Below are 25783 nucleotides of genomic sequence, written 5' to 3'. Positions count from 1 at the left end.
TTCCTCTTCAGTTGGAAACCAGACAACCCTTACGCTTCCTGTTCTGAGGCACTGTCTGTATTCATGCCAGTGCAGTCGTTATTTTACCCTATCTTCATCCATTTCCTTATTTGTTTAATGTTACTATCTACATAAACATTCATTCATTGATGCTATTCTCCTATTACATTGTTTTATAGTGTCAAATTTATAATGTCTGAGAAGTTAATGAATGATGAATCTAGAGTTTGGTGTTTCTCGGCAAGGTGAGGAACATCAGGTAGCAGCAGCAAAGTTTTCCTGTACCTTGATGTTCGTGGGAGAGGCCAACTTAGTAGCTGTAACTCCTGTCATTGCTGAGGCTTTTGGTGATGTCAGTAGTGATGTTGCTTTTGGGCACATTTCTCCAATATGCTTTTAAAATTAAAAATGGAGATGTTTGATCTGGTAATTGCAGATGGAAGAATAATTGTTGGTTTTAATAAGGCAGTTTATGGATAATGTTTAGGTTGTTTGATCCACAGATATTTTTACCTCTAATAGTCCATTTTTGCCTGTAGGCTCGTTTTAATGTCGTGTTGTTGGATATCATAATACAGAACAGACTGATACTTGCAAAGATGACTTTGCTCTGATTTCTTTTGACCCATGATGGTGGTTGTTGTTGTTGTTTAGGAAACCTGAATTGACTGACTCTGCCTCTCTGCTAGAGACCTTCAAGTTTCTTGAAAATGCAGCTGCAGACTTCAGTGACGAAGAAGATGAAGAAGATATTGAAGGAAGAGAGAAAACAATCATTGATAGCGCAACAGTGAGTGGAAAAAATAATTGAAAAAGTTACGAAGAACAGCAAAAGTGAGATTAATGAGATGCCTATATGCAAAGTATATGACTGTGTATGTACACGTGCAAATCATTAATGCATCTTTATGATGGTCTGTCCAAGCATGTGTGCACAAGAGGAATTATATATCCATTTCTGAGTTGGCACATACAAATTAAGCTTTGCTGTCTTTATTACTTTGTTTGCAGTGACAGAACAAAATCTATTAAATTGTTGTTCTACTATCCTGCATAGTATTTTTAATGTATATAGGATACCCTTTTTAAGGAAGCAGATATCCCATTTTCACAGTTTTCTGCTTAGCTTGAAGGTATTGTTTGCATGTAAAAAATACATTGTTTCTTTATAGAAATATATTTAAAATTACTTGTAGAAATTTATCCTTGTAGGGTACAGAACTGAAGTAGCACATTTCTCTAAGTAGCTTGTAAAAGGAAGGAAAAGTGTAACTGGAAAAACTCTATCATGTGGTTAATCATTTGTTTGTTTATTCAGTCAAATCCTGAAACTCCCTGATGATCTATACATTGCTATATGATTTGGTCCTATGATCACAAAAATTCTATACATGCAATCTGTACTCAGTTTTTTCAAAATTAGTATTTATTCAATGAGTTGTGTTTGCTAACAATTGAAGCAGGTAAGAATAATGATGGATGCAATTATTCCTTTGATCAATTTTGAAAATGAATACTTAAAACCCCATCATTTTTAAAGGAGTTTTTAAAACTTGTTCCTGTCATCCGTGGACTATAATGTCTGAGATGCTTCTCATCTGTAAGACAGTATGTTGAATAAATCTGCTGAAGACATGAACCTTGAAGTTCAGAATTGCTTCAGGTTTTTAAATCAGTTCATTGTATTTATCATTCATGTTCATGAACTGTGAAATGTTGACATATGTTTTGAAGTCCTCTCAGAGAGACCCTTACCTATGTTCCAAGTCCAGGTATTGTGATGAATGTAATTTTTATGTAGAATTAAAAATTATGCTATAGATTTCATGTATCATGGCATCTACTCACCTGTTAGTCTAATAACTATAAAGCATCTAGTCCATTTTGATTATTGAGGGAAAAGTACATATATTGCAGAAAGCCTACAAGTAGATTCTTTGTTAAAGCATATATTTTTTTCTTTTACCAAAATTTGATAAATTATTTTTTTACTAAATTTACTTGTGAAATTGAAGGGGAAATGCAGTTTAAACATTGAAGTACTGTGTTTAAATAACAGTAATATTTGAGGAAGTGTTCAGGATAGAATGATTTTCCCTGAACCTAAACGAATTGTTAGTTGTAGGTTTGGCAGTTTTATTCTTTTAGACTTCTCTAGTGGTCCATATGTAGAGTGATTTCAGAAGTGAGAGTTAAAAAGGTGCGTGTTTTTTAAAAACTGTATTAAGCAAAACATTCTACTTCTCTGGTATTTAAAAAAATAATAATGGTCTAAGCATAGATTCGTTATTAAGTGATTGATTATGGTAGTCACAGGAAGAAAGAATATACAGATAAATTTCATTTTGACTTAGAAATTTGAACAAAGTCTATATGCTTATTCTGGATTTGCTTGGTACTGTATTCTTTTCTACCTTTTCTTCAAATTCCTGTTAGCGTTTTGCATAGAAGACAAGACAATACTGCTCAGCTGGCATAAAGATGTGCATGTAACTTAAATCAGCTTTTTTCTCTCCTTCCTGACCTTTCAGATTGTGAGGAAAAGAGTACTATCTGACAGCAGTGAAGACAGAGATACAGAAGAAGCTTTGAAAGAATTTGACTTTTTGGTCACCTCAGATGAAGGTGATGGGGAGTCAAGAAGTTCAGGAGATGGAACAGACTGGGGTAAGGAAATTTAATGGATTGTACCAGGAGAAAAGAAATTGTTCTAGGAATACGTTGAGTGATTCATTCAGATCTCTGTCATAATCACAGCACTTTTTTGATTCTTTCACAGCACCTATTCATATTCCTTTTTGAATTTTCCTTTAATAATAAGGCAGATAGGATTTTATGAATGTAATTTCAATATATTTTTCCAGTGACCTGTACTAGTAAACGACTCTGGTAGAGCTGTATTTTACAATTGAGACATAAAAGTTACTTCATTGTCTTTGCTTTCTCCCACTTTGATACAGAGAGCAGTGTGAGTCATAAAGACTGAATTGGTTGTACTCTCATTGTGTGTTAGCAATTTGGGCAATATGAACTATTCAGTTGCTCAAATTTTCTTATATAACTTGTCAAAAAAAATTATCTTTAAGCCTCGTAGACATAGAGACAGTATGTTCTCTTGTCTTTTGAGGCTTACGTCCTGCAACCCAGAATGCCAGCATCTACGGGAGCTTGATGCAATTACTCTACATAAGCCAATTGCACAGGGAAGGGAAGAAGGAAGAGCACTGGTTGCATATCTTGAAGGGGAGTTGTTTCCTCCTTAAACTACTCTGGAAAGTCTTAAGCATAAGTGGACACAGAGTGAGCTATAGAAGATAGGTGGGCAATAATTGAGTTTTGTAGTGGAACTGAAACCTTGACAGACAGATAAGCCTTGGTTGCTGTGGCTCTTGTGAATTAACAGCTCTGAGATGCTTTATTTCACTGAAGCCATATCCAGCTCCTGATTGGACTCTGAATTATTGTTCTGTGTGATGTAGTCTCTGCTTAGGAGGATGTGTCTCAATATCATGTAATACAAAAGTCTGTTCTGCTCACCATCAAATTTAAGAGTGTTATTCTTTTTATTGCAAGTATTTTCATTAGATTGGTCTGATACTTCTCTTTAATATTAAATTTTATCCATTTATATTTGATAAGCATAGCCATTGCTTGTGTCACCAAAAAGTCAGTATGCCAACAGGAGATAACTTTGTTCTGAAATCTACACTTCTGGTTTATTTTTACTGTCATTGGTGACACCTTGAGTACAAATGAGCAAAAGTCTAACATTAAAAAGAAATAAATTGTCATGGAAAGTAGTCGTTTCATTTCTAAAAATGTTAAGAGGGGTTTTTTTGTGTTATAGATGTTTATGTTTTTCAGTTACTTGTTTCACCCATGTCTCTTATGGTTGCCATATATAAGAATAGACTTCTCCAAGAAACTGTCATTATGAATCACTTAATGTTAATTTGATTTAAGTAAAACTGTTAAATGTATCATAGAAGATTGAGGATAGAAGGAACAGGAAGTCCTTGCTTCATTTTTGATCCCAAGTATTACTGATCAGTTGCATTGATCATTTGAACCACTTTAGCTTGAGAGGTTCGTAAGTGTTCAGGTAATTTTCAAACTATAAAGCACTTGCACATTAGTAGTTCAGGATCCACTTGTGAAATTGAACAGAACTTCTGAGACATGCAGGAAAAATCCCGGGACAGTCTGTAGAAACTTAATGTATGAAGTATTTCACTGGCGACACAATGTAATATAAATTAATTTACACTTTTTATTGGAGGAGAGCAGAAAATGCTGTCTAGCCAGGGAGGAAAAGCATCATTAAAAGTTTTAACCTGGTCTCAGAAAGAGTGCTTACTCATTTTTCTCAAGCATTATTTTCTCAAAACATTTTTGAGTTCTTCATGCAGTTTTTTATCATTAGTGGTACTTAATTGGGCATAAATATTAAGAGGACATGACTTAGTGCACAGAGTTTCTTTCTTACATCTTTCTTCAGCTTACTAATACCTCTCTATTTTTATAGCTGGTCCTTAAAGACTTTGGGTCTTGAATTTGTCTCCAGTTCATTGAGTATAGGATCATGGCTGAAGGGTTCAAAGGAGTGAGAGATCATCTTAGTGCAATCTCCTGTTCACGTCCATTTGCAGCTGGTTACTCTGCACTTCTTCCAGTCAAACTTTGAGTATCTTCCAAGAAGGGAGTTGACATAAACTGTTAGGCATAGTGTTCTGATATTTGACTGTCCTCATGGTAAAAAGTATTTGCTCCTTCTGTGATGCAAGTCCAAGCAGAGTCTGTCTCTTGTCGTGTCTATGCCTGCCCATTAGGTTGTTGTAGGCAGCACTAAGATGCCTCTTTTGCCATTGCTGAACAAACACTCACAGCAGTCTCAGTCCCTTCTTGTAGCTCATCTGCTCCGATTGCTTTAACTGTATTAGTGACTCTGTCTTAGGAGCTGTTGTATTACGTCAATAATAGGTACCTAACTTTATATCTAAAAGGTTTCCCAGTATAAAAAAAAAAAATATACTGGATGCAGCCCACAAGATGTACTCTCACAAGTGCCAGAAGGGGGAATAATCACATTCCTCACCCTGTTGTCTAGGTTCTTGTTAGTACAGCTCAAGATACAGTTGAGTGTTTATGCTTGCAAGGTTATGCTGCTGACTCCTGTTGAATTTGATGTTGGTGGAGGGTCTTTTTCAGTTCTAACAAGTCAGTCCCCGTGATAACTCATGTCTAGTTTTGTATCTTCTGTCCAATCATAGTAACTCCTTCAGATTGTGGTTGGTAAATGTAGTTATTTCCTCTATAGATATTTAATACTCTTTCTGCATCTTAGTCTGAGGATAAGTTTATTATTGTTCGTATTTTCAAAGGTTTAGGATAGTTTATTGATGTACAAAGCAAACTTGGTCTGAAAAGAATTTTTAAATGATAAGATTGGGATTTTAATGAGGAAAACAAACAAAAAAATGTAGCTGTAATGGTCATGAACATAGATATATATGAGGAACAGCTGTATTACCTCCTCTCCCAAATTATTTTTCTAAGCTGGCTCAGTACAGTCTTTCCATATATGGAAAAAATTACTTGGGGATTTCAACTCGCATAACAAGTTTTGTTCAAAATCTCCAAATACCATACTATTGGAAGAATACTTCTCTGTATCATGTCACGGCGAAACAATTTGAGAGGGATGTTTTTTTTTCTAAAGAAAGTGGGGATTCTTTTTTTTCCTTTAGGCATGTTGAAATGTTTTATCTATTTTTTTTCAAAGACTAATAACTTAGACCTTCCCCTTTTTCTGAAATTTCATGGCCTTAGAGCTTTAGGATTTTATTCAAACCTCAGTGACGTATACAGTGTTATAAAGTGATTTAAATGTGCTGCTGCTTTATGTAAATGACAACATAGCACAAAGACAATGAAACAAGAATTTGAAATGCAGTGAGACAACATCTGAGTTCTAAAGTTATCTTGACCAAATACAGCAGGAACATAACTTCTGTTTCTGTCTGTAATAGTTCTTTCCCTAGAGGAATGAAAAAACTGAAATATATGTCCTAATTTATGATAAAGTAAATAAATGTTGCTATGTGCTTTGTTATAGAAATTAGGCATATGAAATTTCATCTCAGTTTTTTGTTAGGAAAATTCTGAGCAAACAGAAGTGGAATGTAGTAGCAGTGTTTCAGCTTTCACAAGCTTGGTGCTATTTCTGTCTGTTTAAAATAAAAGATGAATGCCATTGACAGCAGCTGTTACCTCCTTCAGTGGAGATCACTTGGTGACATTATTGAAAAAGGATATTTCATTTGTTTCACTTTGTTTAGAAAAGGAAGACCAGTGTCTCATGCCTGAAGCTTGGAATGTCGACCAGGGAGTAATAACCAAACTCAAGGAACAATACAAAAAGGAGCGCAAGGGAAAAAAGGGGGTGAAGAGTAAGTGGAAAACATTGCACCTTAAAATCATAAATCACATCTTTCCCACCTTTAATTCTATCTCTCTTTCAATGTTTTCCTAAAATTACTTACTCTTTTACTTTGCTGCTCCTGACTGCTTTCCTGTTCACCGGTTCTCAGGGGTTGAAATTAATGACAGTCAATCAAGTTACTTGATAAATAGTTGGATTAGATGTAACTTTTTCCAACCAGGTGTTGGGCTAATTAAAAATTGTTGCTTTGAGCACGAATTGTACTTTTGTTATTCAGAAACTTAAATTGTAAAAGGCATCGGTGTAATAGTTCACATTTTAATACAGAAGACTGCAGAACCGTTTCTTAGCTGGAAACATGTTAAAGTCTGGTATGTAAATAAAATTTAAAAAAACAAAACAAACCAGAAATGGTCTTGAGCATCCTATTAGATGACAGAGGGAGAAAACAGGTTAATTTCTACCCCTGTTTATACTTAACATTCACGACGTGAGTCATGCAGTCATGCTGTCATCATGATTTGTTATGCAGGGCTCGAAATAGGAAGCAACTCTGACCGTCATTTTATTTGTAAATTACAGGATTTATTTGTTGACTTCCATACCCGTGGGACTAGCCTTTAAAAATGTTGGGTATTTTTATCCAAACAAAAAACTGTGATCAGTATCTGAAATGCAGTTTCTAGCCCTGTGTTATATTTTTGTTATATTTCTTCAAATACAAATCTGTTTTATAAAATGTTTTTTTTTTTTTAGTAAGTAAGCCTTAAAACTTTTTGAACTCAGATGATGTATTTAAAATGAAACACCGTATTCACAATTATATTTCAAACATCTATCCATTTTGAGAATTCATACGTGAATGATGTAAAATACTATTGCATGTAGTCCAGTAAGAAATTTGAGGAATGTTTCTCCCTTTGTGGGAAGATGCTTATGAATACCAAGGAAATTCTCACTCCAAAGAGACATGCATAGTGATGCAAACGGTGTCAGATCCTCCTGTCATTGAGGCTGACGTGTTTTGTACTTTCTTACATTGATACTGTAATAAGCTGCTGCTCAGCGGTTGGTTCTATTGCTGAAATTGTGCTATCAAATATACAAACTAGACCTCCCTTTTGCTTTATTTTTTAATGAAAAAAGGTAAATCATTATAATTCTTTAAATTTCTCAAGTGATTTTTGTCATCTTTGGAATCATTAAAGCTTCTGGAAATTAATTGCAGGTTTGACAAGAAGCTGAGCTGGCCAACTGCAGTGTTCGTGTTTTACAAAATTGATTCTAAATTTCTTATAGATAAGGTAGAGAGGGCATACCAATATGACTTAAGTACAATTGATTTTTGTAACTTGTCTGTTATTTTTAAAATACACAGACATGCTGTGTAGTTCAGGATATAGATGTAGGATTAACTTAGCAGAAATTATTTAATCAAACTGTTGAAATTATGTTCTTGAGCAGCTGGTGAGTGCTTTTTACTTTTCATAATAAACCAGTATTTAATTATTAATATAGACATATATGATTGGAACATTTTTTATATACCTGTGAGAAAGAATCCTGATGTAAGGCAGCACTTGGACATCCAGTGCTCCTCCATGAAGATAACTACTGCTCAGTACTTTTACAATACTTATTGGCTTGATTTGATTGGTTTGGTTTGATCTTGGAAGTGATTTACTGCAGTAAATTAAGCATCTTTCCATGGACAAACCATCACTGGAAGGGCATCAATGCAGAAAAGTCAGGAAGAGTCACAGTCTGTTTTCAGCTATTCATGATATTGCACGTAGTGAAGAAGAATGTGGGAAAGGAAGTCTGGGGAATCTTGACATTAAATTTGTTTGTTTCTGTGACTTTAGTCTCATCATAAAGGGTGCTTAGACACTGAGGAGCTACTGAGAAAAATACTGTTTTTATAAATCAGATATTACTGTAAAACAATCTTGCAAAATCCTACTTACTGTTTTCCTCAATCAAGTACTATTTTTGTGACAGACAAGTTAAATACTATTTAGCTTATCATCAGTCATTATGGTTAGGAGGACAAAGTAGAGTTTGCAACTGCATTAGTAAACTTATGATTTTGCAAGGCTGTAGTAAACACTCCTGTGAAGTAATAAGAGAATAGAATCATAGAATGATTTTGTGAGAGAATAGATATATTAGAGTACACTTCTATGTTAAAGCTGCTTAAAAATAGCTGTATTATTTACTGGTCTAGGAAAAAACCATAATGGACTATGGGTAAGATATTTTCCCATTCTTAATTAAACTTACAACAGGAAAAACTACCGAAGATATGTTTCAGCCTCAATCCTATATAAAACAGTCAAAACAGGGATGTGGGAAAATGATGGAGCAAAGCACGGGTAAGTGTCAAGAAGGGCATGGGTCTTCACCATATGTAGCTTCAGGAAGTAGGCCAGTGAATCCAGTTGCATTAATATTTTAATATAAGTGTAATGTTTTGGTTTATGTAGTTCACACTACGACACTGCTGTACAAATAAATTTTAAATAATCATGTGGTCACAAGAATATTCTACAGAAAGTACCTAATGCACAACTTTTAAAATATTCACAAATGTCAGCTATTGTTTTGGAAAAGTAAATATTGTGATAATCAGTGTGATTCAGTTGGAGGCATTCTTCAGCATCCCATGCGAGTAGCAGTATGAGTTTGTAAATGTGGGGAAAACCGTGCACTCACAATTCTCAGTTGCTTCTATCACTTTCTTTTCAAGAAATTCATTTCATGCTGGATGATTAGTTACCGACAAAAATAGATGCTCATTAGTTTTTCTGTGGGAATGTTACAATGCAGGACAGGATCCATTGTTGCATGTGTTTCTGTAGCTTATCTGATACAAGTAGTGCTGTCATGAACTACACATAAACAATATTTTTTCTTTTCTGGTTAGGGCCCAACAGGTCAAAGCTGCAAGACATGCTTGCAAACTTGAGAGACGTTGATGATCTCCCTTCATTACAGCCATCTGTTGCACCTTCTTCTAGGCCCAGTAGCTCAAGGCTCATTGAACACGAGATAAACAGGACAGATGAAGGTAGGTATTAAAAATGTTCATATACCTTTGTAAAGTGTAGATATTAATAATTAACTCTGCATAAAGATTGTCCTCTAGAGACTTTCCGAGGACTTTGCAAATACTGATTCAACGTGAGTTTTGTCTGAGGTGATAAATGGTATTCCCATTCCTCCCCTCTGATCTCTGTTAGTGAGGTTAAGACACCTACTTAGGTAAAGTCTTGACTGAATATCTTTGAACATGATAGAAAAAATTCACTTGGCACTTGGTGGCATTGTGCTATTATGATCTCAGGTCTCTCGCTTTATTTGTGCACAGGCATGACAGTCAAGGTTTGAACAGAAAATCTCAGGCTATAAAAGTGTATGATTTTCTCCCCATGTACGTAATTTTAAATGTATGTCTATACACACATCTTTACACATGTATACACACACATGCATACATATATAGGTATTTTTTTAAGTGCAAAGTTAGAGGCAACACAGGTAAATGCAACTGACTAGGTACAACTTTCAAATGCGTGTGGTGATTTGTGTAGTGATCATAGAGAACAACTTAGAGCTTGCAAATGTATTTAATTTCCATAATGTCTTCCAAAAATTAAAATAATAATCTCATAGAGACTAGTCCAAGGCTGGAAAGCCACACAGCTTTGCAAGGAGGCATGTGCCTACCTTCATTACTGTAATATCTGAAAGTTGTGAAATTGTCCATTTGATTCTACGCTTGAATCGCTGTGACATGCGGCGTTATAAACATATAAGCTATATTAATTTGTAGAAGATCATGTCATGTACTCTTTCTTTAAATGGTAACTATGTCTTTTTCAAAATGAGAAAAACATGAGTTTTACTTATCAGTCTTTCAACAAGTCTGAAAAACTGAGTTGGCCAAGTTACAATGAAGATACATAAAAAGCCTCAGTGGGTGGCATAGTTACCAAAAGTCTCAGTAGTTCTATTTCCTACATGCTTAGTGATTTTCTTTATGAAAGAAGGGAGTGACTTAGCAACACTTAGAGGAGTGGAGAGATTTTGTGCTGTTTCCTTTCCAACTTTTCTCACATTTGCCGAGAGCCGTTTTAGCAGAGCTTTATTTTCATGTCCTATCAAGAATGTGTTTTGATTCAGAGACTCAGATGGACTCTTACTAAAAACAGGACAGCTGACCGTTATCAATCTGGGTTCAATATTACAAACTGTTAGCTGTGTATTCCTTTATAAATCTGCGACTTTGTGATATTTTTGGCATACATTTTTTTTTATTCTAGTAACACTTCAAATTTCATGTGCTTGTATGTATTGCATGTTAAGTGGATTATGACATCATTAAGTTCAAAGGCAAGAAAAAACGGTAGTTTAGACTTGACAGTGAAGAAGGTAAGAGATGTTTGGGATGAAAAGGTAATAACTAAGAGACCTAATCAAATTACAGAGCTTGAAGGACTTTTATTTGGTTGGAAAAAGTAACAGAAAGCAAACAGGACTCTCATAGACGTATGAGCGTGGAATGGAAAGACCACGTAAAGATTATCTTACTTTAGGCTGCATGTACTGGAGATGAATTGAATAGCATCTGAACCTTGTGCCTTCAGGACAAGAGAAGCAGTCTGAGTAGATCAGTCGGTTCCATCCCTGGAAAAGTGATGGAACAACTCATCCTGAATGTTATCACTGAACATACGAAGGATAAGATGGTTATCAAGGGGAGTCAACATGGCTTCACCACGGGGAAATCCTGTTTGACTAACCTGGTAGCCTTCTATGAGTGCATAACCAGCTGGCTAGATGAGGGGAGACAGCGGATGCCATCTACCTTGACAAGGCTTTTGACACCGTCTCCCATAACATCCTCATCAGAAAGCTCAGACAATGTGGTTTGGATGAGTGGACAGTGAGGTGGATCGAGAGGTGGCTGAATGACAGAGCCCAGAGGGTGGTGATCAATGGCACAGAGTGGAGTTGGTGGCCTGTGGCCAGTGGAGTTCCACAGGGATCGATTCTGGGGCCAGTCTTGTTCAACATCTTCATCAACGATCTGGATGAGGGGACAGAGTGTACCCTCAGCAAGTTGGCTGATGACACCAAACTGGCAGGACTGGCTGATTCCCCAGAAGGCTGTGCTGCCATTCAGTGGGATCTCGACCGGCTTGAAAGTTGGGCAGAGAGGAACCTCATGAGGTTCAACAAGGACAAGTGCAGAGTCCTGCATCTGGGAAGGAACAACCCCACGAACCAGTACAGGCTGGGGGTCGAACTGCTGAAGAGCAGCTCTGCAGAGAGAGACCTGGGAGTCCTGATTGATAAGCTAAATATGAGCCAGCAATATGCCCTCATGGCCAAGAAGGCCAATGGCATCCTGGAATGCATCAAGAAGAGTGTGGCCAGCAGGTTGAGGGAGGTTCTTCTCCCTTTCTACTTTGCCCTGGTGAGGCCTCATCTGGAGTCCTGTGTCCAGTTCTGGGCTCCTCAGCTCAAGAGGGACAGGGAACTGCTGGAGACAATTCAGCGCAGGGCCACCAAGATGATCAGGGGAATGGAACATCTCTCACATGAGGAAAGGTTGCAGGAACTGGGACTGTTTAGTCTGGAGAAGAGGAGATTGAGGGGAGATCTTATTAACATTTATAAATATCTAAAGGGTGGCTGTCAGGAGGTTGGGACATCCCTTATTTTCTATAGTAGCTAGTAACAGGACAAGGGCTAATGGGATGAAGCTGGAACACAAAAAGTTCCACTTAAGTATAAGAAAAACTTTTTCTCCGTGAGGGTGACGGAGCAGTGGAGCAGGCTGCCCAGAGGGGTTGTGGAGTCTCCTTCCTTGGAGGTCTTCAAGACCCGCCTGAACATGTTCCTATGCGACCTGATCTAGGTGAACCAACTTCTGCAGGGGGTTTGGACTAGATGATCTCTAAAGGTCCCTTCCAACCCCTACCATTCTAGGATTCATTGTAAACCATAGTTTGCTTGATTTTAACATAGCACAGGTACTGTTAGGCTAAGTAAGATGTTGAGAATGAGATGGTGTTTCCTTTCTCTTTCCTTACTAAACATATGCAATGGTATTTTCTCAAGGCTTGTACTTACAGTCGAGTTAAAAAGGGGAAAAAATCAATTTACTGAAAACCCTTGTTGTTTGAGATAAAAGGTAGTAGATAACTAAGTCACTTATGTTGAGAAAATAGCATATTTTCAACTGTTCGGTCTTCTGATGTATAGACTTGGAGAGGTGTACAGGGAAACTGGTGAAGGTTTAGCTTCTTTTGAGTCATACCACTTGATGCAGAGCCTTACAGGATGTAAGTGTGTGAACTGTACTTCTCTTAGCCTTTGTCTCTCCCATTTCTAGTGAATTGCTTTAGGATATGTTTATATTGCAGTAACTGAAGGTCCTATTGGCATGCTATAGCAGCTGTAAGCTAATAAGTTTGAGTACTGCTAGTAAAAAAAACAGAGTTCAGTGCTGACTAACCCATTTGGTAGTTAAACTGATTTTTCAAGTAGCAGTGTGCCAGTTTCCAGTTGTATTGCTAGATTGGAGTGCATGTAAACAGCTTCCTTGTAGACGTGCTTTTGGATGTGTGTGGATATGTTGTTAGGAAAGAAGAGTCCAGCTATTTTTGTCTACATTTTTGCTACTCCTCCAGAACCTGTTTGCATATTTTATAGTGGAGTAGGAAAAGGGCCTGAGTTTTTCTGTGTCGCTTTTGCATTATATATGAGTGAATGGTTGTGTACTGTTCCTCCTGTGGCTAATTACACTTATTGTCTTGAGTCATGCACATCTTAAGTGTAAGCATTAAGTTCAGAGGATACTGTTGGTAAGTACAGTGATTATCTTTGGAATAGCTCTTTTTTTTATACATCTCCTTATGTTGTTTTGTCCTCAGCTATTGGAGAGTTGTTCAGTATTTTGGAAGTGGAAAATAAGTGTTTATTGATCAACATTGTATAAACCAACATTTCAGGATTTTTTCTGTTTTGTTTTCTTGCAGTGGAAGCTTTAACATTCCCTCCTTCTTCAGGGAGATCTTTCATTATGGGAACAGATGAAGCCCTTGAAAATGAGCTAGGTCTTGGAGAACTGGCAGGCCTTACAGTGGCCAATGAGGCAGATTCACTGACTTATGATGTAAGTGGTTATTAATAATAACTCAAGGTCCTACTTTCCGCTTGAGGCAGATGTGTACACTCAGCAGAAAACATTTTCCTGTTGAAGTTATGCTGTCAGAGGATGTCACAAATTTTTACTTGACATATCTGTTCTTCCCAAGTGCAGCCACATTCAAGCTCTCAGCAAGCTTTTCTCCTTCTCATTTGCCTGACTTGTCATTCATATAGTTCAAAATGAAAAGCAAGTGTAATTAGTGAGAGTGATACATCTGGGTAGCTGTAACCACAGTGACACTGAGGAAAATCAACAGTAGCATGACCAGCAGACTGAGGGAAGATAACATCCCTTCCACATGCAACTGGTGTGACCATAACTGTATGTAGTTTTCAGTCCCTCCACTTCATCCTCCACTTCAAGAGGGTTATAGAGAAAGTGGAGAGTCCAGTAGAGTGTGACTGAGGAGGAAGTATTAAAGGAGTTAGTCTTGATCAGTTGATAGGAGGCTAAGGGAATGCTTCAATAGCAGCTTACGTGTATTGGAAGAGTGCTTGCAGGGATGATATAGCCAAGCTTTTCCATAGAGCCAGGTGTTAAAACGAGAGGAAACAGCACATGATGTTTTTGGAGATTCATGTTAGAGATTAGGGGAAAAAGTGTTAGGTGGGAAGTGGTACTGAAGCAAATTGCCCAGAGAAACTGTGAAATGCCTATCCTGGGAGATTTTCAGGACTTGGGTGGGTGAAAGCTGTGGCTTACATTTCCTGTTGTGGGATGTAGCCACATTTCAAGTGAAAAGCTGGACTAGCTTTTCTCCATTTTTTTAGGAGGCTTTTCTGACCTGCACTTCTGTAGCTACATGTGTAGCCTACAGCATCATTTTCTTTATTTTTTTTTTAACTTTCTTTAAAATTGCTTCTTTGCAGTCATATGCAATTTTTGTCTTGTATTTCTGATACTTCAGCCATTAGTTTAATTATCTGCTCCTTAATGATCTGTTAACTTCAGGTTAATCTTGCTTTTTGCATTGCCCAGCTCTGTTGAGGTTGAGAGATTTGAGAGATGACTTTTTAGTATTGCATGCTGGGGAAGAATCCAACCCTTCCCACTCTTAAATAATCAACACCTAGGATTTTACAATCAAAAATAAAATCTGAGATGTCAGAAATAACCTGAAGGTCCTTACTTGGAAATTCTGCTCGTGTATGTACTTGTAAAGCATAAATTACATAGTTAGTAAAAGTTTACACACATTTCGAGTGACACTGCAAGAGATGTGCTTTACTACTATAGCAAGTGTCAGAGCATGTGATGTGTTGCGAATCATCATGATTGCAATGATACAGAACATCTCTGCTAAAATACAGTATTTTAGCATTACCTCATAATTTGGGTTCAGCTTTTATTTTTTTTTCCTAGTCTTTTCTAACTTTGTCTCCAAAAAGGGGTAAGATAGTGTACAAATTTCATTTCTTTTACTGTCACACCTAAAACTTTTGATGCTGAACTTTTAAATTCAGAAGACTTAGCAAATCTAAACCATCTGTACAGGTTCTAAATGCTTTCAGTGATTTCATTGTTCAAGTGTACATATAAACTGTTGCATTTATCCGTGTCTCCGTATCCTGAATTAACAGCTTTCATTTATGGACTCCAGCATTTTTATCCACCCTATCTCTGCATGGTTGCGAGTATTAACTTTTGTTCACCCATTTGATGCCTTTATGAAGTCCTGTGATCAGGAATTCATAGTTTTGCTTACTTCAACCCTTACCTTTTTGTAGTGCAGACAATCAAAACTCAAAATTGTTTACAAAGCTCCTTGCCCTTTTCACTGTGCACTTTACTGAAGCAAAATGAAATGGTACTTTTTCCATTTCAGATTTTCTCTTTAGCTTACAAATAATAAAATCTGGTTAGTTTTGAATTATTTTGTGCCTTCTTCCAGCTGCCAAATGTGAATCAAGTAGGATTAGTGGAAATTTGTTCTATTTTTCTTAAGTGTCAATTTTGAATCGTACAGAAAATGAACTTAAGAGATTCATGTGAATCAGTCTTTAAATGTATCTGCACTCACGAATGATAAGATACTTTCCTATTTGCCTCTTGCAGCTTGTGAGAGAGTGGTGGGTGAAGAGGAGTGATGGTAGTGCAATTAGGCAGACGGTGTGTCAGGAGTAGGATCTGTTTCCACATCTGCTACTGGTCTTATGGCTGGGACTGTTCTCCAACTCTTTCTTAATTTATAGACTAATCATCTTAGAATCATTCGGAAGAAATCTCTGAATGAATGAGAAGCAAATGCAGAATATTGTCCTGGCATGCACTGTTGGGCTGTCTGAGGTGTCTTTGTGGCTTTCGCAGATGTATCTGAACCTGTGCTGCTGGTATGTCAGTGGGAAGGCAGGCAGGGTTCCCTCCATCACCTAGTTGGCATTAGATGTCTGTGATGAGGCAACCGAATTCCTCTCTAGATATCCGTGAACGCTCTCTACATCTTGTACTCTTTTTGCGGAGACTTTCTTGACCAATCTCTACAAAGTCTGCCAGAGCTGCTGACTTTGCAGTCCTGCCTCTCTTTGTACCAGCTCCATCATTTATCTGTTCCCTGGAGCCAACTCAAATCAGTAAACTGATGAAGAAACCAATTTGTCTCCCTGAGCTAGATAGTACGTAATGACCAAGAAATATGATGAGGTTAAACCGGCTGTTCGTTAAAATCTATAGAACCTCTTTATTTAAGTATCTTTTTATTATTAAATCCAGACATAATAAAACTTAAGAAAAAACACTTTTGTTCTTAATCCACCTCCCCAACCTCTTCTATTCCAGAATAAAATGTAAGTTCTTGTAGGGACTCAAAACAGTTGTCTCTTCTTTGCAGTTAATGATACTAGGTTATTTGTTATTATCTGTAGCTTTCAGCATATTTAAATCATCAATATTTGAATCACAATTGTTTGTTTTCCCAATTTTTTTTGTATAACCACCATCAGCAGTGGTTAAGGGATGGTAAATTTAACTATGGCAATAGATAGAGTCTTAAAAGTCTGTTCAGCATTTTATGACAACATTTGTTCAGAGGATCAACATTATTGTTTTAAGGGCTTTCTTTTTGGATCTACTAAAATGCATTTATTGCCAAACAATTATCTCTGTATATATGATAGCCTATTACTTAACAGTTTTATTCTTAGTGTGTAGCCAAGTGGTTTTTGTCCTTTTTGACAAACTTTACTTGTCTTGCATTATTACAGAGCTTTTGTTGCCTTAGGTGAGTAAATTATGTTGTGTTCCCTTTTGCCCTGCTAGGCACTTCGCGGTGTCTCTTAGATCTTTATTTTAGAGATGCCGTGTCCATGGTACTTCATGTATTCAGGGACCAGAACTTGGTTGAGTCAGGCTGAGTGTTAATGAATTTTCTGGTATGTTTACATGAAATTTCACATAACAAGCAGTTCACAGCAGGATCAGTCAGAAACGCACTTTTCAGTTTTTAAATTGGGTAATTAACGGACATGTGGGGTATTTCAGATTTGAACAAAATGTTGTACTGCGGGCACAACATTATTGTTGGCTTTGTGAAATACCTTTCCTCTTGTTTTGAATTGTCTGATCAGTGTTAAATTGACTGTGGCTCAAGAGCAGGCTGTTATGGAAAGTGTGTGAGGTAATTTGGCATCTGAAAATGCCAAATGAAATTTCTCTTTTCTTCCTTTCCTTGTGGCTTCCAGATTAATTACAATATTTTAGTTTTATTTTGGGTTTTGTGTTTTTTTTTTTTTATTATTATTAGATAGCAAACAATAAGGATGCATTAAGAAAGACTTGGAACCCCAAATTCACATTAAGAAGTCACTTTGATGGAATAAGAGGTCTTGCTTTTCATCCAGTTGAACCAGTCTTAATAACAGCTTCAGAGGACCATACATTAAAAATGTGGAATTTACAAAAAACAGCCCCAGCAAAAAAGTAAGAATTTTTTTTTTTTTTTTTTTGCTTTGCTTCAAACATTTTCATTTAGGAGGAGAACATAATTGTAGATACCACTTCACTGGATTGCCCTTGGAGTTGAGGGAAATTGTTCCTTGAATTTAATAGTAGGAAAACAAGCTTTTAGAGAAGGATGGATACTTTTAAGGAGTGCCAGAATAAATTTGTGCATGTTTGCGAATGTATTTTCTATATGAAAATGAAGACCATCCACTTTTTAAATCTTTTCCTTGTAGATAACATGGCAAATTAATTTACCAGTGAAAATATTGGGATATGACCTATTAGCATGCTTGCATGTGTTTATAAATGTATAAAAATGCATTTATATATATATGCATGTGTACATACACAAGTACGTGCATGTGTACAGCTTTAAACTTTGAGATGTTGCAAGGTTTCTTTGGACACTATCTCTTGTGTGTTGCAGAGATGAGAGTAAATCCATAGTAGGGCTAATACACTAAGGAAGTGCATCATACCTTTCAAGGAGGATGGGGCAAAGCATGTAATTTTACCACAATCTGTAACAAGCACCAGAGTGGTAAAGTCCAGTGCAGCCATTGTTTGTAACTGTGCTACAGTGTTAAGATTAAAAACAAGGTTGGCATAAGCTCCCTCACTCTACTAAGGATTTGGAACACTCCTTACCTACCATTGATATACCTACTTACTGGTTTCATTGGTGTGAGAGAGTTTGTGGACTCTCTGCTTTGAAGGTCTTTAAACAAAAAAACAAACAAAACAAATCCTGTCATATTTTGAAAGAATGTAAAGAACTCATGGATGTAAGAAAAATTACATTGAGAGCGGAATTTGTGGGAGAGCACTTCAAAAGATGTAGCAGTGATTTTAAGAATGACACATTTTTTGTAAAGCATTGTGTAAGATCGTACACGTTAACATTTTCTTGTACTTCATTTAGGAGTGCTTCTCTTGATGTAGAGCCAATATATACCTTCAGAGCACATAAGTGAGTATTTTCTGAGAAACATTGTCATATTTTGAGAAATACACGGTTTTCAAACAGACACTTTTTTTAAAAATAATTTCCACCTTGTCAACCAGTGATTTTATGCCATGGTTTTTGTTCCCATGCTATTTAAAATATCTGCATATGTTCATTTCCTTTCTGCATAAGTTTTAAAAGGAAAAGCCTATACCAATTACACAGTTGGAATTTGGTTAAATGTTCTGCTCATCATTGTAGCTCATAACCTTTTGTCAGATATATTCATATGTAGGATGAAACTGTTTTCAGTGAATTGATATGTACTTAATAGCTTTCATGAAACAGCCAAAGATCTTTAAAAAGGAAAATAAACTGATTATGAAAAAAAAGGACAAAGCCTGTAGCTTAAAAGTGTGACGCTTTTACTATTTCATATGCATAATGGTTAAATTGCCCTGATTGTAGTTATGTTGCCAAATATTGTGGAGGGTTTTTTCTGGGAAATGATTTGCCTGGGATTTGACTATGCAGAAATTTTGGTGCGGTCCGTGCAGCAAGTGAATTGTATCTTAAGGGGGAAATTTGAAGATTCTCTTCACGCTGGTTTTCACATGATGAAAATGTTAATAGCCAACTTTTCTTGGGGGTGGGGTTCTTCCAGTGGACCAGTGCTCTGTGTGGTGATGAGCAGTAATGGTGAACAGTGTTACAGTGGGGGAACGGATGGCCTCATCCATGGCTGGAATACAACCAACCCCAACATCGACCCCTATGACTCTTACGGTACGTTGCTGTCACACGCACCAGTGAAATGATGCATTTAGGGACATAGTAATGTGGCTAAAATAGTATAATTTGCAGGTAATGCGTTTTTTGAAATTTAAAAGGGAAAGTTGAACGTTGTTTTAATACTGATCCTAGTTGATGAGAAAATAAAATTTGTCAAAAAAGGTCTTCATCTCATCACAATTTTGAGAAACAAGTTTAAAAAGTACGGGATTAAACCCGATACTTGGTAAGTACAGCAAATTTGTATTTAAATGTTATTTTCTTCAACAAATGTCTGCAGTTGAGATAAAAGATGGTATAGTTTGAGACCGCAGCTGTTAATGTCATCTGCAAACAGCTAAAAGGCCCAGCTTGGTATGATTTACCAGAACTGAATGAATGTCAGCCTTGTGCCTGTGTTTTAAAACATTTTTGACTTCTTGTGGCTTCAGGTGTGAGTGGCTTCAAAGCTGGCTTTTGGAACAAAGGGATTAATGTGCCATTAATAGTTGTTTGAGCTTTAAAACCAAAGTGTGGTTTGCCAACTTTGATACTGCCCCTTTTGCTGAAACATTGTTTTGTTCCATTAGCTGTAAATTCAGTAACTGAGTGCTATGTATGCTGGTGAAATTCAAGCATCTTCATACAAGAATAACTGACACTTCTATATGGATATGGCTGGATTGGTCTTGGGGTTTTTTTATGGAGTAGCTTCTTAAGGTTGGTTCATAAACAGAGACCAAGGTACAACTATCGGCTTTATTCAAATTTTATTTTGAAATGTGCTTTGTTGTGTTTTGTTCACAGATCCTTCTGTTCTAAGAGGCGCTTTTGTAGGCCATACAGATGCAGTGTGGGGTCTGGTTTACAGTGGAGCACACCAACGTTTGCTGTCCTGTTCAGCAGACGGCACTATTCGTCTATGGAAAGCTACAGAAGTTGCTCCAGCTCTCAATATATTTAATGATAATCAAGGTACAGAAAATCACCCTACTTGAGACTGCCATAATTTTGACTACTGAACAGAAATCCTTCCTGTTTGTTTTACTATATTGGAAAGAGTAAATTTTATGTCCGTTCTTCTTTGACACCATACTCCTTTGTATTTAGTTACAGAAATGTCATTCACAAATCAAAATCTTACTGTTCACAGCTTAACTTTTTGAGGTTGCTGTCTGAGTCAGCATTCTAGAATAAGCCCATTGACATTACCAAACTCAGAGCTAATGGTGCTAAAGGCAACCCATGAACCAACACAGTTCCTTGGCTGTTCAGAAGAACTTTGAGGCAAAGTGAACTCTGGCATAAGTGTACAGACTTCCAAATGATAATGTGAAGCTGGACAGATCTACCATTACTTGTCAGTTAAATTTGACAAAGGAAAATAGAAATGTTTCATGTATTTTGATTCTTGAAGAACTTTATTTCCAAAGGCCCGCAGGGTTCTGTGGAAAACATAATTTGTTTCCTGACAGGTTGCCTACCTACCTACTTGGAAAACTTCCTGCTAGCATTTCCTTTTCTTTTTTTTTTTTTTTTGGTTAGGGTTTTTTTAATTTGGTTTTTATTTTAATTATTAATTAAAGTGGGAAGGAGGAATAGTTTCCTTCACAGAGATAATTTTTAGGGGTTTTTTATTCCAAGCTAAAATGAAACCCAGTTGTGAACTTCAAAGATCCTCCTTTGAATCTGAGTTTTCCTATGGTTTATTGAGAACCTTGAACAAACTCTTTTTAAATATCTAACAGTCATCATTTAATTCCTTTAGATTAACCATTTAGTCTTACCAGGAAGCTGCAGATTTGCAGGGATGGTAGTGGTAGAAAAGGTCACTTCAGAAACAATACATGTTTTCTTCTCAAACCAACCCTTTTTGGGTTATTTGGAATACCTGTAGATAGTAAGTTCCACCATTCCTGAGGTTATGTGTCCAAGGAAGATGTTCTTCCAGTGAATCTTAGTTGTAGAAGGAGGTGATGATATCACTGTGTTGTCTAGATCCACACTTAACATTCAGTGTCTCACTCTCTACCTACCTCTTCCTGGCGTCTGTTGCAACGAGTGTTCTTTCACATAGCAAATGATGAATGAGGAGAAAAATGCTAAGGGATATTTCCTATACCCAAACTCTGCTGGTTTGACCTTCTGTCCTGTAGTGTTCTGCTACCTACAGTGTAAGGAGATCACATGTATACCATAATAGACAGGATGGACAAGGCTTTGTAATGTAAGTTTGTAATGGATTTATGTAACTTTCCATGCTGATAGTGGCACCATATAACATTTGCATCTAGACAGCTTTGTTTTTTTGGTTGGGTATTTTTATTTTTTTAGAGCTCTGAATTTTCCCAGGTTAAAAATAACATTAATCATTTTATGGTCCTTTACTTGATGCAGTGAAGGTTTGTTTGAGAATTGTTGTTACGGTCAAAGGAAGGAAAAGGGGGCAGGAAGTTCTTACTTTCTTGATTTCAAAGTAGATGTCTGTCCAGCTGCAGTTCCAAATACAGCATATTGAAAAAGAATATTGTTGATACGCATATCAGAAAAATAGGATTAAAATAGTGATCATACAGGGCAATCTATTTAGATTGGCATAATGTAGATTTAAAAATGTAGCATTTCCTATCATAATTGTGGCCCTTCTGATACTAAAATGATTACGGATGGGGTGGGGTTTTTTTATTTGTTTTATTTTATTTACACCAACTAAATCTTACAAAAATATTCTCTGCATTGTTTCCTAGAGATGGGAATCCCTTCATCAGTAGATCTTGTGAGCAGTGACCCAAGCCTTATGGTAGCATCGTTTAACAGTGGACACACTAGCATTTTTAACATGGAGACACGGCAACGAATTCTTACCCTGGAGTCCAATGTGGATACTAGTATGTACCAAAAAAAGGACAAAACAAAACAAAATTGCTTAAAATTGGGACTGTTGATAGTCTTCTTGGTGTTTCCAGGCTATTAGACAGTGTCATGATAAATTATAACATGAATTATGTTGCAAACTGCATTTTGAGGTGTAATAGTCAGTTGCTACAACAGACCTAGTGAGTATTTCAGTAGCAGAGAAGTGAACATACTTTTGAAAGAAAGTGTGGACTTGTTTCTTCTACCATCTGAATTCTTCAGGGAACAGTAGCACAAGGAAAAGCCCAGGTTTCTTTAGTTCACATCAGTGATCTTAGCTTCAAGACTTCCATTCTCTCCTCAGGCCAAAATTGTAAGATAGAGATAATAATTAGGAAAATCTAATTTATTAAAATTTTGGGAGTGTGCATGTTTTCTTTTTTATTTTTCCCTCAGACGTATCCCTTTTCTAAGCTTTACTTACACTCTTGGATTGTTTTCAGTTGGACTTCAGTTGAAGCTTTCACTGTCAGCAAAAAGCAAAGTTTGAGTAAAAGAGTATTCACAGGGTCCCGTATAATGCCTTGGATGGTGACAGCGGCTAATATCAGAAGTTTTAGAGGAAACTACAATAAGCCTGCTATGAGTAAACTTTTTTACTGACAAATAATTATGATGATATGAGACCAGAATGAACTGAAGTAGGAGGTTTCATATTCAGGCCAAAATGGTAACCTAATAACAATATAAACATTCATTCTTTTTTAAATTTGGGGTTTTTTTTCCCTGCAAGTTTTATGTCACTGAATTCTATTTATTTTTGTTAAGGGAGTAAGCCCTTCTCATTGTGTTTGGTTTTCTATTTTAAAATAGTTAAATGACTCTGTCTTTTTGTAAGAGGGAATGGAAGGTGTCATCTCCCTTCTTTATATTGTTTCTTACTGTGCAGGATTTCTTTTTTTTTAACCCACATCTTTTTTTCCTGTCTGACAAAAAAGTCCTAAATTGTTTATGTCTTTTCAATGGAAGTTACCAGTTTTTTTTCTTCCATTTTTTTCAACACCTCCTCCTTACTGTAATTCAGTAATACTTTTAAGGAAATGAGATCATGATATGGAAGCCAGCAATCCCCAGTTAGTATGTTTAGTTATGTTACAAAGCTTACAATTTACAATTTAAAGAAAAAATTATTATTTCTACAAGAAGGCAGCAAGAGAGCACCTGAAATGCCCTACCACCACCATTTAGTGACTCCACTATTCAGTTTGAGCCTCACTCTGCTTGACATTTTAAAACTCTGAGGATAACTGGCTGTGATGCAGTCTCATGTGCTTTCAGTAATTCTAGAGGCATTCATTAATATGAAAATGTGTTTTCTTTCCATAATTTCCAAGTGTTCTCTGGATGCTGCCACTACGTTATGACTCAGATTTTTATAGAAGGATGCAAACTGAAGTCTTTAACACGTTAATAGCAAGTGATCCTATAGTGGTATTCTGTTTTGGTTTTTTAGCAAGAGTTTTGATTAGATGATGTGAGTGTTCTTTGGCAGCAGTTTATCGAAATGCATTCAGCTTCTACATGAAAGAAGATAATTGTATGTTGATGTTCTATGAGATGGCTACTGTGTTTTTTTGTAGGAGTCTGTGTTTAAGACCACTCTTGTACTAGTCTGTGCAACACAGCAAGGCCTAGATTTCTAATAAAAAAAACTCACATACTTTTGTGTCTACATGTGTTTAAGTATTTCAAGATTCCTGAAGGTTAGGAAAATGGCTCTCCCATGAATAATCTGGCATCCTTTTCTTCAAGAAGAATTTTAATCTTTGTATGTCAAACAGTAGTAGGTGGGTTTTGTTCTGTGAGGGTATGGGATCTTGTTTGCTTGGAAATGTACTACCTGCAGCATTAACTTTCCTACCCTGTCTGCATACTATCAAGAAAATTTGGCATGACAGGAGAAGGAATGTGGAGGTAGGGAAGTGCAAAAAAGGTACTTTCACTGTCTTTGGCTTCACATTCTTACCTGATAGCACCCATCTGAAACCACCTCTAGAAGTTGGACTGTATTTGTATTTACACTCATACATATGTTTTATGTTTGCTTCTGTGTGAGTGTAATTTTGAAAGTATTTTGGAGTAAGCCACCTTACATAAGGTGCTCACTGAGAGTTTCCATTATATAAAGGCAGGAATTATTGTGTAAATAACCTTGATTACATTTATTTTCTTAGTAGCCATCTTTCAAAGAATTTAAGATTTTACTTACATTGATATGTGTTGGTTTTTTCTTAGCAGTCAGTTCCTCCTGTCAGATAAACAGAGTCATCAGCCATCCAACTCTGCCAATTAGTATCACTGCTCATGAAGACAGACACATCAAATTCTATGACAATAATACAGGTATGCATCTTTTCAGCAAGGCCTAGTCATAGCAGTTGTGTAATATAAAACAGAATTTCATTATGTTTAATATTATTCACGTAAATGCTGAGATTTGTCAAGAATTGGATATCCTCTGAAGCAGAGATCTCTCATTAGCAGTAGAGCCCAAAGACTGCCAGCCCACTTAAAACTTTACTGTTCCAGTGATAAGGAGCCTGCATCATTCTCTGTCCGTTCTTCTAAAATGTATGGGGATTGTAAGTATTTAACATAAAAGGGAGCTTTTTAAGAATCTTTATGCTCTTATGTTCATGCTGCTTCTGTTGTCTGTGTTATTTTGATCTGAGGGCAGGAAACTGGCACTGCTTTAAGTGCTTTAAGAGGTAGTTCTCTTGTAGGCGTTGTTCTCAGTTTGGTTCTCTGTATTTCTCCACATCTCTCACTTTTGCAGAAACATCTGGGTAGCTTATACTACTTTTCCTGATTTGTAGTGAGAGTTACACTGAGATGATCTCTTAGGTTTAAAAGGAGTTTTAGGTAGGAATGGTAGAATTAATCTAGTATTTAGACTGCAAGTCCTGATGAACTTCAGTTTGCAACTTCTCTGCTTCGAAGTCTTAAAAGGTAAATTCAGATCTTTCAATATTCTTGTTGATTTAAAGTTTGCTACTTTCCAGATGTATGTTAAATAAGACAACGTGAAAGGACTCAGTGGAGACTGAGGAAAAAGCTGAAAATAGCTGATTTGTTTGATGATATGGTTCTATTATAAATAGTAGAGGAAATGGCTGCTCATTTTTTCCTGTTTTGTTATCTTCTGCAACAAAAAGTCTCACATATGACCCATTATTTCCTATTTTAACATGAAATCATTGCTGTAACTGTAATAAGCTGCAATAGAACCTTAATTTTGTCTGAGTTGACTAAAATTGTCACATATTCTTGTGAAGTTTATATTAATTGCTTGTTAGTATACTCGGCCCTGCCTTTCTTCCCAGTCAAGGTCTCACTCCTGAACTCACTTATTTCACTCAAGAGGCACTTGAAAATGCATGGTGATTGCAGCTTCTGAAGAGCTTTGCATAAAACAAAGATCTAACGAAGTTGGTGATATAGGTACTGTGGCTCTCCTGAGAGTATAAATGTTAAAAGAATAACTTCTTGCATAATTTTAATGGTTCAATTGTAGGAGAAGATCTTGTATTTGTAAAACGAGCTGTGG

At 36.5% G+C, this 25783-nt stretch overlaps 1 protein-coding gene across 4 annotated transcripts in view; it reads left to right on the top strand.

Moving 5' to 3' along the window:
- Positions 1-25783, top strand: part of STRN (striatin) — a 73805-nt gene that overhangs the window by 37954 nt on the left and 10068 nt on the right. For 2 of the 4 annotated variants that reach the window (XM_061991137.1, XM_061991141.1), the window contains exons 6-17: positions 655-790; positions 2532-2667; positions 6339-6449; positions 8731-8817; positions 9369-9512; positions 13492-13628; positions 17404-17579; positions 18526-18573; positions 19214-19335; positions 20128-20295; positions 22068-22208; positions 24472-24579. In XM_061991137.1, the coding sequence (XP_061847121.1) occupies positions 655-790; positions 2532-2667; positions 6339-6449; positions 8731-8817; positions 9369-9512; positions 13492-13628; positions 17404-17579; positions 18526-18573; positions 19214-19335; positions 20128-20295; positions 22068-22208; positions 24472-24579 (1514 nt within the window). The remainder of the gene's footprint in view (positions 1-654; positions 791-2531; positions 2668-6338; positions 6450-8730; positions 8818-9368; positions 9513-13491; positions 13629-17403; positions 17580-18525; positions 18574-19213; positions 19336-20127; positions 20296-22067; positions 22209-24471; positions 24580-25783) is intronic. The other 2 variants (XM_061991138.1, XM_061991139.1) reach the window with 2 other exon arrangements.

Source organism: Colius striatus, chromosome 2, assembly GCF_028858725.1.
Source record: "Colius striatus isolate bColStr4 chromosome 2, bColStr4.1.hap1, whole genome shotgun sequence".
In the NCBI taxonomy this organism is placed as follows: domain Eukaryota; kingdom Metazoa; phylum Chordata; class Aves; order Coliiformes; family Coliidae; genus Colius; species Colius striatus.
The sequence above is the reverse complement of the archived record's forward strand: the minus strand, read 5'-3'. Positions and strand labels throughout refer to the sequence as shown.